The sequence below is a fragment of the Brachionichthys hirsutus genome, chromosome 3, assembly GCF_040956055.1.
Source record: "Brachionichthys hirsutus isolate HB-005 chromosome 3, CSIRO-AGI_Bhir_v1, whole genome shotgun sequence".
In the NCBI taxonomy this organism is placed as follows: Eukaryota; Metazoa; Chordata; class Actinopteri; order Lophiiformes; family Brachionichthyidae; genus Brachionichthys; species Brachionichthys hirsutus.
This window is the reverse complement of record NC_090899.1, coordinates 6088222-6100209: the sequence shown is the minus strand read 5'-3', so window position 1 is coordinate 6100209 and position 11988 is coordinate 6088222. Positions and strand designations below refer to the sequence as shown.

The 11988-nt window shown below is 45.1% G+C and overlaps 3 protein-coding genes across 3 annotated transcripts; all 3 read right to left on the bottom strand.

Annotated features, from left to right (window-relative positions):
- Window positions 1-1957: 1957 nt before the first annotated feature.
- s100t (S100 calcium binding protein T) lies at window positions 1958-2459 on the bottom strand. Its single transcript, XM_068757116.1, has 2 exons — window positions 2298-2459; window positions 1958-2223 (listed from the first exon to the last, which is right to left on the bottom strand). Exons 1-2 carry the CDS (start codon window positions 2457-2459, stop codon window positions 2059-2061), a joined length of 327 nt encoding a protein of 108 aa, XP_068613217.1. The 3' UTR covers window positions 1958-2058.
- A 2072-nt stretch (window positions 2460-4531) lies between these two features.
- Window positions 4532-9772, bottom strand: si:ch211-105c13.3 (uncharacterized protein LOC325758 homolog). Its single transcript, XM_068760433.1, has 3 exons — window positions 9577-9772; window positions 5112-5233; window positions 4532-4993 (listed from the first exon to the last, which is right to left on the bottom strand). The coding sequence occupies exons 2-3, from the start codon at window positions 5229-5231 to the stop codon at window positions 4823-4825; spliced, it is 291 nt and encodes a 96-aa protein (XP_068616534.1). The 5' UTR covers window positions 5232-5233; window positions 9577-9772; the 3' UTR covers window positions 4532-4822.
- A 567-nt stretch (window positions 9773-10339) lies between these two features.
- Window positions 10340-11831, bottom strand: LOC137917741 (protein S100-A11-like). The gene is made up of 2 exons (XM_068760466.1): window positions 11703-11831; window positions 10340-10474 (listed from the first exon to the last, which is right to left on the bottom strand). Exons 1-2 carry the CDS (start codon window positions 11829-11831, stop codon window positions 10340-10342), a joined length of 264 nt encoding a protein of 87 aa, XP_068616567.1.
- Window positions 11832-11988: the final 157 nt, after the last annotated feature.

Sequence of the window (11988 nt, the reverse complement as noted above, 5' to 3'; positions counted from 1 at the left end):
AGTTGTTCAGATTTAGTCCAGAACAGCAGCCGCCGGCTGTGCCAGAGTGCACAGCTGCAGAGAGAGACGAGGAATCTGAGCCAAGATAGCCGATAGGATTTACTAGATTGTGGACGGTGGAACACGATTCCTCTCAGATGGAGGATTTGAAGTGCAGCTGAGCTGGAGCAACGTTCAGAAAAATGCCACGTAAATACCAATTTTGTTGATGGAGGGGATGGGTAATATATCATGGAAATTAAGTTATGTGTATTAATATGTCATTTCATATTTCAGTATGTAATGTTTAAAACATGTATGCGTGTGTGTGTGTGTGTGTGTGTGCGTGCCCCTTAACCCGACGCATCATCACATCCATCTGATGCAAAGATGAGCATCTCCCCGTTTCTTCTCTCAATCTCTGGGATCCTCTCTACAACCCCCCCCCCCCCCCCCCCCCCTCCCTTTCCTGTAGTATTCCATGGTCAAACACACCGCTGACATCCTGTTATTACCATGGTTACCCACATAATCTAAACATATCTGCTCATTTCAGATGTTTCTTCATTTTATTCAAGGACTGGTTCTTACTTACTTTCCAAAGAATTAAGATGCCAAGAAAGTGTGCAGGAAGAGTGAGTGAGAAACACTGAAGTCATTGAATCTAATAAAAAAAAACTAGAATCAGGAAAGACCAAGGTGCATAAGGGGCAGGACACGACTGTTAAGGGGACGCATGATGTGGCTGATGGACGACAGACCGGAATAAACAGACTCATCCGACCATAACAAGCACAATCCAGCGGCAGAGACAAGCGGCTGTTGGTGTTGTTACTGCAGTGGAAAGCCGCTATGAAACTCTGCAGAGATGATGTCTGATCCTCAGTCACTGTCAGTTTCCCTGGCTTGTTCACATCCTGTGCTGTGAGCTGCTTCCCACTCTCTTCCTCTGTGTCCGGAGGGCGGCTTTACCCAGAGGGCTCCCCGACAGATCCCAGGCAAGTGTGAAAGGCGGACATCAGAGACGTGTGGAGACTGTAGGCCGCTCGGCTCCACAAAGTGCTGCCGTCTGCTACTCTCTCTCTCTCTCTCGCTCTCTCTTTGATCTGTCCACTTTCCTTCCTGTCTTATCACTTCCTCTCTCGTTACGCCTCCCTCCATCAGTCACCTTCTCCATCCTGACTCTGAAATCTGCTCCTGTGCACACCTTAACCCATCCAATAAAGGTTGTAGGTTCAGATTAATCAAAGTGTGTGTCGGTGTGGCGTAATTTCACTCTCACACGCACACACATACAGAACATGTCTATAAATCACTGTTGCACAAACTTCCCATTAATCTCACACCCAATGATAGAAGGAAAGAAAAACGTGATTCCTGGCTTTCTAGTATAGAGGCCGGTAGCTTCCTTTTCACACACACACACGCACACACACACACACACACAAAACTTCACACCAGCAATGTTATTGTTTTTATTCTAGGACACCCAGCTTTTAACAATCATGGGTGTAGGACCTAACCGAAGTTCTCTTTGTGCTGCCTAAAAGTAAGATCTTATCTTAATCTTATTATTGGGTGTAAGCATCGCTTATACTTCAAAGAGTTTCTCATTATCTAAATGACAACATTTAACACAGTATATTTTATAGATAAACTATAAACAATATCCACTGCTGGAATTAATTACTTAAAGGTAAAATGAATGTTGCTCTGTCAGACCTGCTGGACTGAATTTCAGGCCTCTTGCTGCCCCCTAATGGTCATCACCTGTATAACACGTCTTTTTAAAAACGACAGCCAACGTTAGAGTAAAAGTCCCATTTATTATTTTCTTCCTTGGATATTATTTTCTTTGCATGTGAAGGAAAAGAAAGAGAGACATATTCACATATTCAATAGCAACAGCTGTTGAAACTTATTTAAATTCTCCAGAATTTCAATTAGCAGTGAGTCAGGAAAGCATGAACATTTCAGACAAATACACAAACACACACACACATCTTTGTGCGTGTCTTCTCTCCTGGTCTCCGTGGAGCTTGTGGGAATGCAAAGAAGGCATCTGTTCCGAAGGAATTTTCATTTCTTCTTCTCTTGCTTGTCATTGTACTCCAGGAAGAAGTCATTACAAGCCACAGTAAGCGCTCCGACCAGTATGATGAACTCAGTGAAATCTACCTCCCCGTCATTGTTGGAATCCAGGTCCCCCATCACCTTTTCCACTGCCTCCTTATCCTGAGCATTCTGCAAGTGTGGAGGATATAAACGGGTTTACAAGCGGACTCTAATGTGACTCTAATCTTGCAGAATATCCTTACCCCCAGGTAGCTGCCGAGCTCGGTGGTGAGCATCTCTTTGAGCTCACCCCTGTTCAGCGTGTATTTATCCCCCTCGTTTCCAGAGTACTTGTGGAAGGTTTTTATCATGAGCTGCATGGCATTCTCCAGGGTGGAGGCATTTTCTGAGTTGGGCAAAGACATTCTGCAGGAAGAGGCGGCAATAAAGACAGCAAAAGTTGTCAGTGTCAGTACTCAAAGTTCAAAGTTCCAAGTTCTGCTCTTGCCGATCTGGTGCAGAAGTCTGCAAATCAATACTGGTGAAAGACAGTGGTTTTTATTTTATTTATTTTTAATATTTGACCCGCTTGCAAGAGCGGCTGGCCGATGCATGGAAAAGCATGAATAGAAAAGTGGGTACAATGGCTTCGGGCTGATCTATGTGGCGCCTGAGCATTTTTACCTAGCGACAGGAGCTATTTGGCAGAGTTGCAAAACCCTGCACAGTTCACTCTGTTTCCTAATCAGGAGTATTTCCTCTCGGCCAGTGGGCCTGATAAGATTATCCTACAGATACACTGAAAACTAAATCTGTTTAGATAGTCGGCAGCTGGAAATATGAGCCGGGCTGATAAGAAAGAAACTCTGAGCGTGTGAGCAGCCCAACCAGAGGAAGGAAAGGTAACTAGAACGCACGAAGGCAATCCGATCTGGCTTCTACTTTATTCAGCTGAACCGGATGGCAGGAAACACCGGAGACAGGTGAAAGTCTGTGACTTTCTTGATCCTGCACCACCTTTGAACTGTGAAGACGTATCCCATAGTCACGCCACGCATCCACCCGTCGTGAACAAAATGTTTTTAAAATCCTCCTGCATCAGTGGCAATATGAGATCAATGAAGGTTCTATATGACTTATCAGGGCAATTCATCAGGAGGAACATCTTCCCTGTCTATGTTGTTGATTTACACCCTCACATCGCTGCATAACCTAAATATCTCCTCTCAAAAGTACGCTTCCCCTGTCATCCTCCATCTTCGTCTCTTACCTGAGTCGATGACGAGTGGTCTGCTGGTGAGATGCGGAGAGAGAGAAGGCGAAAACGACTGATGGGGAGGATGAGGAGAGCGACTCCTTAAATACAGCTCTTACTCCACCCACTCGGTTCTTCTTCACTGCTTACTTCCACATGTTGCACCTCACCTCCTTTCCATCCCCCTTTTCTCCGCCTCCCTCTCCTCTTAATGCACTTGAAGGATCCCCGACAGAATGAAAAAGGTGGCCTATTGATTAAAAAAAATAAAAATAAAAAAACACACACACCAAGTTCCTAATATTACTACAGGAATACACTGACGTATACTGTGCTGTTCACATTCTCAAATATAAATATTGCAGTGTGTGAAAAGTTGGAGCAACTTCTGTGATGGGACGACAAGTGAGAATGGAATATTGCTTTCAGCGCTTGGCTGCAGCTCGCTGCTCTTTACGGTGGATTCAGTCAACGTTTTTGGACAACAATTTTATCCTGCAGATAAAAACAAAAGGAAGCGTTTAGGAGGGGTGTAAGATTTGCACGAAAAGTAAAGGCGAAACGAGAATTAATGAGAAAACTCTTGAATAGACGAGCTGGGGGAGACGACACAGTCGCACAATCCGCCATCCCGGTTCAGTCAGCAGCTTTTCCCTGGGGTGGGGTGGCACAGTGTGTGTGTACCATATGTGTGTGTGTGTGTGTGTCTAGTGTTGCAGCGCGAACGGAGGAGCACAATGGGGAGCGTATACATGCATGACAGGATCTTGTTGCAGGAGTAGATGCATATAAAGGCTGTTGGGTTTGATCAGGCAAGGATGTCACAGCTATATTTGGGACGTGTCGCTGGTAACAATGGAAGTGAGAAGGTGCCATCACTGCGGTACAAAGTCAGCTCATATCAGGAACCTGCTGCACACCGAGGCTGCATGGTTCGGACCACAGAAGAATTTTAATGGATGATAATGATGCCATGAACGCAGTTTAAATAATGACACTGTTTGGAGTGTGTTGTTTCAAGGTCCAGTAATCCCCTTTGAGGTAATCAAGCTTCATCCAATATCACACATTAACAGGCAGACAAGCCCTTATTTTAAAACATTATCTGCTGGATATGGATCCTTGACCCTTGGACAACAAAAACAAACAAAAACACTTTAAGATAAAACAACAAACCGATGCAAGTTCGACAATAACCTCTTCAGCGTTGTTTCTTAAAACCGACACAGAAAATAGTTTCATGGTATGAAGCTTTTATTTTGAAAATACAGAGCGTATCTTACAAGTAATTGGTGAATACTCCCAGCTCAGAGTCCTTCAATGTGTCCTTAACAGAGGAGCTGAATAAGATGTCTGGACAGACAGTGAGTTGTAATTCAGAGCATTATACATGCAAAGTATTATGGGCTGTGGTAAAATAGGTTTACATGATTTTTGACAATTTGGAAATTATATTTCAGGTTATTAGCGCAAAAACCCCAAACATGATTCATTTTTTTGGGATCCCCAAAATACTGCAGCATCACAAGGCACCTATGAAGCCTCTTCATCGCCTGCACCCTTATTCTTATTGGCCTCCGTGTCACTGAGGGATTTCGCCAAGTAGCCAATCAGATTGAGATACTCCGTGAAGCTGACTTTCCCGTCATGGTTCTCGTCCAGGCCTCGTTGCATCTCCTTAATGGCGGTGGTGCTGTTGGTATTCTGAATACACAGGATGCACAGAGGTGGATGGAAACACCGTTAGAAATCATATAGTCATCGATCAAACAGCCAATAAATAAATAGCGATGGATTAATGGACTCCGGCGCGGTTCCTAACCTCCATGATGCCACCGAGCTGCTTGGACACTAGTTTCTCGAAGCATTTGCTGCTGAGGTTTTCCCCTCCTTTGCTACTGCTAAGAAATGTAGTCACCAATGTCTTGATGGCGCCCTCCATCTCTAGAGAAGGAGAGAAAGGAGGAAAAGATTTAAAGCTCTGAATGGAGGAGGTTGCAACACGCATGGCCACATCCGAGACTCGAGTGTGTTTGCTTCCATTATTGCTGACTGATTCTCTGTACGGATGTACGACACAGGCTTTACAATCTGTGCCTATTTAGCTCAAGTCTTATTACATTCACTTCGTTCGTTGGCATTGCACGGATCGGAGCCACAATGACGTAACACAAATTGTGTAAGAAGAAAGACAAAAGTAAGTCAGAGGCATCACATCTTGTAATCGTGTCTTGACACGTCCAATGTCAACATGTGAGAAAGCTGAGACACAAGTGACGTCAGGACAGAACCTGGAGACAGACATAGAGGGGAGTGATGAAGGGCTGAAGAGGAAGGAGGGTCTCTTAAGCACAATGGGAGCTGTGATCTCTGGCAGTGGACACCTGATCCCCAGAAGCCGGTGGGAGTCCACAGGTTCGGGTTTCTGCTTGCTGCCCGTCTGCTGCAGCGCATGTCCGTCCGTCCGTCCGTCCCTCCCCTCACACAAGCAGAGCGCTGCAAGCCGTGAAGCTACAGCGTGCTCAGAGCTAGCCTCAATGACATCTGTTCCATTAATGATATTACATTAATATTCCAGAGTTTGGTCTAACTTTGCACGTTGATGAATTCCTGTTAGTGTAAAATCACTTTAAAGGGGTTGTATTTTGTATATTCTGGCTAAGTCAGACTGTCCTGGCATATACGTATACAGTATGCTGTCTCAAATACACATCGGTGGAGGGAGTATTCAGATCTACTATTAAAGTGACGTCACTGAAGTAAACGTGTGCAAATGATCCTAAAGAGGCACATTCTTGGGATTACTCAGAAATACTATCACCGTTATACTGTTACATCCTGTGGAATTCTTACTATATTATTATTATTATTATCATTACTATTGTGTATGTATTATTGAGACAAACACTACAACATTCTCCACAACTGCAATGCCAGTCTAAACCTCAGAATCAAAATGTGGAATAAATACATTTAGAACTAAAATGCTTCAAGACAAAAGCGGAAACAATTATCAGACACTTGTTCAGGCTGTTTTATCTTTATATGAAATATATTGGATGTGAAATTCACAGGTTTTGTAGAAGTAGGGAGTAGCGTGAGAACAACTGAAGTAAAGTAAAGTAAAAATACCTGGTTACACCCCCCCCCGTACAATGACTGCAAATACTATACTAATATAGACGGTATGCTGTATATTGTTAGGATGAAGTAAAACTTGTAGAAGAAGTTTGTTTTATGTGTAATAATTTCAGAAGTGGTAAACTGTTGACACAATACTAAAGACGTCGTCGTAGCAACACAAAATGAACAGTCGGCTAAATCTGGCTCCTTCAGACGTGAAGTCGGGAGTGAAAAAGCCGCCTTGAATCTCAGCATCGAGTGATTACAAGTCTAATATGTTCCGACCTTTGATTTAAATGGGTTGAACTGGATTTGTTCATTCACGGAACTGCAAGAGTCTCGTGACACCGACTCTAATTCATCTCCACTCGAAATCCATATCCACTTGCAGCACATTTACCAACTGGAAGACTTTGCCAAGCTGTTCTTTAACACCCTTTTTAACAGAACTAATGTGTCCTTTTTGATTTGACTCCACTTTGAACACCCATCAAAAGCCCATTTTCATTTGTTTAAAATATCAAAGTTGTGCCCACATCGGCTCGATAAATAAAACCGTCTTTTATTTTTTATTTCTTCTTAAGGGAGCCGGTTAGCTTTCATACATCATAAAGGAACATGCTCTGCCTACAGATAAAGATTAAAAAACAGGTTCTGACACAGTTCAGCCAACACAGTGGTCTTTGTTTTTCTACTCCCATTTTGTTTTTTATTCCCTGTTGTGTCAATAAACAAGATCTCCAAGGCAACCACTCAGAAAATAAAAGGCCTGCTTTCGTGTTTTCCAGTGTCGGCAGCTTCCAGGAGGAAGCGCATGACGGGTCACGATGACGGCGGTGATGTTACTGGAGTAACGGTAGACGCTGGAGAAGCTTCCATCCGACACAGATGCCTCACCTCAATGTGCATCCGCTCTGGCGCGCGCACACACACACACACACGCACACACACACGCACACACACACGCACATAGCTAAAGAAGCACAGCACCAATTAGGACTTCTGTTGCATTAACCTGATTACTGGGTGAGTGAGAGCAGCCATCCAAACCCCCGGATTGTGTTTCACGTCTCCCTGCATCAGCACGCCAGCGTGGACGCCGCGGTCGAGCACACGACTCTTTCCTCTGTACAAGCCAGCGTCTGTCATCGGCGAGCTGTTCACGATTAGTTAACGGGCTGCTAGAATAGTCCCAACGCCTTCCTCTGTACGACAAACGGCAGCACGAGGGGGGGGGGTCTATAGCCGTACAGCAGGGCCGTAAAATCAAAAATGCCCCGACAGGCCCCCCCGCCCATTGGCTCATCCCCTGGGTGTAATGAGATAAACGTGACATCGGGCCAGGCGGCAGTTAGAACTGGAATTACAAATGGTTGGAACGGAACACACAGCCTGTTTGTTTGATAAGAGGAAGGGCTGGCCCGAAGTCAGCTCAGAGCTCCTTTCTCTACGCAGCCACTCCACGTCCAGAGTTCCATTTCGTTTTCACTTTGGGTGGTTTTCATGCTGTTTTACTGGCGTCCCCACACAAGCTGCAGCGATTCCAATTCTCCCTGGCACTGGGACACTTCAAAATAAACCAGTGTGTTTGTGCCCCCCCCAATTAGAACTAGGCTGCTCTCTGCTTTTGGATATTTTCGAAGCACACGGTAGTAAAACTATACGCAGTAATCCTACCTCACGGTACAAGGATCCGGCAATGGTAGTTCTTCCTTGACTATCCTGTTTCTTATACATATAATCCGTGTCCTGTGTGTCCCGTCGCTGGTTTTCAGCGCTTCATTTTTACAGGTTCGTGGTTGGCATGAAGTTATGGAATGTCAAATTGAGGAATGTGATACCTGGCAGAATGACAAAGCAAGCCAATAAACCCATCTGCTGCCTCCGTGCTTACAGGATCCCTTTGTCCAGCATTCTAGTGAAATCTGCTCGATTGAGCCGAAAGTAAATCCAGTGATTTGTGTTTGGTCAGGAGGGTCTCCTAACATATGGATGCAAGCCCCCCCCCCCCCCTCCGCGCAGAAGACGACCTCTGTTCACATGACTCATCCCAACACATACGGCTACTCCCAAATAAATCAAATAAGACAGGCCAGTTTCTCAGCGGTGAGAGTTTCAGTTGTAAAACTGAGGCAAGTACAAACCAGTTCACAGGTGGTTCAGGTGTGGCCCACCCAGTCCACCCAGTGCACCCAGTGCACCCAGCGAAATGGGCCAAAATGCTCAACATTTATGTTTCATGATTGGAGTGACCAATAAGCTCCCGATCATTGATTAAAGCAGACATGGGCAAACCCAGGCCCGGGGGCCATATGCGGCCCGTTGGTCTTTTTAATCCGGCCCGCCGAACTTGTCCAAATTATATCATTAAATATAATTGTATTGTAATTAAACCTCATTTTTTGACCTTTTCCCTGTAATGCTACCTGTAAAAGGCCAAATCCTTTAATGCTATAGCTTTCATGTGTCATTTATATTCGCTCACACAAATACTCCATCCATCTGTTCTTGGTCCGGCCCCTCTGTCAAATTTTAGAACCTATTGTGGCCCGTGAGTCAAAAAGTTTGCCCACCCCTGGATTAAAGCCATGAAGTGAACGATCAGCTCCACCCTGGCTGGCTTGTTTGCGCTAAGGTGTGTCTCTGCCGCGCTTCCTCTGCGCGCCTGGTGGAAGTCACTGGCCTGGAGCCGTCATTTCTGCGTAACGAGCCAGAAAAGATCAAAGATACTTCATCAAGTGCTGCAGACCCATATGGGTTGAATCTACACCGGGGGGGGGGTGGATTCGGCGCATACGTCAAAAGTAACGCGCGCCGTGCGTCACAGAGATGCGCGTGTCCGTGTCCGTGTCCCACATTTACATTGAGCCCTAAACTAACCCTAATTTGTCGAGCGGCCCACGGAGCAAATGAATAAGTAAACGCGACTGGAGACTCGTGTTTCCCCTGGAGGTGTAAAGGTGCTGGGGGGGGCTGGGGGGGTGTTGAGTTACAAAAGAGAACCCGACTCCCCGTGACCACGTTATACAGTAGCGATGCAAAATGCATGACACAGCGGAAGGAAGGGAACAAGACAAACGGAGCATTGCTGCCTTTAACGCAAACAAACGAGATTACGCGCAGCAGCAGCCTGGATAAAGACTGCGCGTAAAATCCAGACTCACCTTTTCAGGACAGGAGAACAACAAATAAAGTCAGAAATGTTCCACTGGACGCTCCTCGTCTCTAGATCCTCCTCCTCTTCAGAGGAATGAGCTGCAGCGCATATCTGTTCCGTGATTTTACTTTCTCGCTCCACTCAGTTTTTTCCCCCTTTTTTCTTTGTCACAGGGCGTGGAGCCGTGGAGAGGAGGAATGTGGAAAGAGGCGCAGCCTCGGCAACGCTGCAGCAGCTTTGTGACCCCCCCCAGACCCCCCCGGAGCGAGATCAAACTAATTTAGGGGGGGGTCTAAGCAGAAGCCAAATGTTAATTTACGCATGTTTGTGACATTTCTTTTTAACAATGAGAGCAGGCGCGCGCTGAGAAGTGCGTGCGCGGCTGCGCGCATGTTCAAAGCTTCTCCCAACAGACAGATGTCTTCGAGCCGCACCCTGAGACGTTACTTTATGTAACGAGAAACTGCTGGAAAGTTTAAAGCAAAGAGGCGACGAGCCGCGGCACACACAGAACCAAGAGTGCACAAAAGTAACTCAAATTCCTGCGTTCCCATGATCAAACGCCCTTTAACTGCGAGCAGCTGTGCGCGTGCGCGTCGATAATTGGATTGACGTGGAATTCTTATTCTGTCAGTTTGGCAGAAATAAAACAATCGATTTAACTGTTTTATTTATTTTATTTTATTGTTTTGCTTCTTTCCCTTTTTCTGCCTCGCAGTCCAGTCGCTTAGAACAACACGGAACTGTAGCAGAGAATCTGAGGGCATCTCTTATTGGCTGAACCCCCCTTGTTTGCATGCCAGCTGCCCAATCAGCTGCCAGAACTCCAGGAAGTTGAGCTCTCCATCCTTGTTCTTGTCGCATGAGCTCAGAAGCAGGTCAGTGGCTGCGGGGACGCCCGCGTTCTGCAGGGAAGAAGAAAGACACAGCATCAGTAGAGAGTTTACACGGATGTTATTGTGTGTGTGTGTGTGTGCGTGCGTGTGCGTGTGCGTGGGCGTGGGGTGATGAGCTGGACGCAAGCTGACACCAGTGGTAAATAATTCATGCAGCATCAGCAGGGGCGGTTCGGTGAACGGGGGCATGCAGCTCTGTTGCCACCTGGTGGCCAAATTTAGTGTTTCATCTGTTCGTCTGGTGGCTGAAAACACATGGAATTTTCCACACGTGGAAAAGGGGGGAGATCTGTATTTCATGTCAGGCCTGAGGATTGAATGCCGATAGTAGTGAGTAGCATTTGTGTCTCTGAAGGGCGGAGGTCATTCTTTCTTTAGGGTAACCCTATTTGTGGGGAAACGTCAAATGCAGTTGGGTATCATTCCAAAGTGAGAACTGCTACAAGCAGAGAGGAATGGTAAAAGTGAATTATTTTAAGTGCTGTGGCGTTACCAATAAATATAACTAGACCACGTGCGTTGAAAAGTCCCTCTGTAAAAAGAAAACCCACAAGTGGTCCTTTGAAGGGAAGTTCAATGGTCAGAGCTAAAAGGGCCAGCGTGTCCTTTCAGTAAAACTAAACCACAGGAAGCTTCTTTTTTTAAAAAGAGGTTCACAGCAAACGTAGAATATCTTTTTTTAATATTCCTGTGTCGGTTTAACTGAAAAGTATGTGCAAAACTTCATCACTAATCTGTAGAGTCGAGACTGTTGATTGTCTTCTGGCACTATCGAGTACAACCATGGAAATAGAAAATATACAACAACCTGTTGTCCAGTTCTAAAAGTCATTTTTGAGCCCCCTGGCCTTCCTGTCACTCAGAAACAAACTCATTTATTCCTGCAGATCTCGATCTTTAACCCTTTAAAGATCCTTTAATGTAAGTCAGTCCTTAAAAACGGCTTTTGTGGCTATATTTAACTACAGGGTAAAACGTGTTTGATGCAGTAGTGCGATCTTGAATAAATAATTATATGTGCATGTGTTCTACTCAAAGGATCCAGGTTCATGGTAAATAAAATAAAAAAAACAGACTTTTTGCAGCAGCGGAGCAAATGAAGATGCTACAAACACTTGAATCAAATCATTGTTGGTTTGGAGACATACTTCTGAACCCAAGAAAAAAAAAAAAGATTCCAATAGATGTTATTGATATGGAAGTGACTACAGATTCTCAAGCATCACCGAATCCTTACCTCAACAAATGTAGGGAGTTCTGATTTGACCAATCTGTGGAATTCAGCTTTGCTCAGCGTGTCACAGGAACCATCCATCCCAGCATACGCCTTGAACTGGGACACCAGGACTTTAATAGCAGACTCCATCACGAGAACTCGCACACAGGGAGGATCTTCAGCCTGTATTTCATAAAACATCAAAATAAATGTTGCAGATTATAAACCGATTTCTGTCTAAAATAAACACATTTAAGGTATGACAGACGAAAGGGAAACAGCAGCACTTCTAATAAAGCCCGATTTG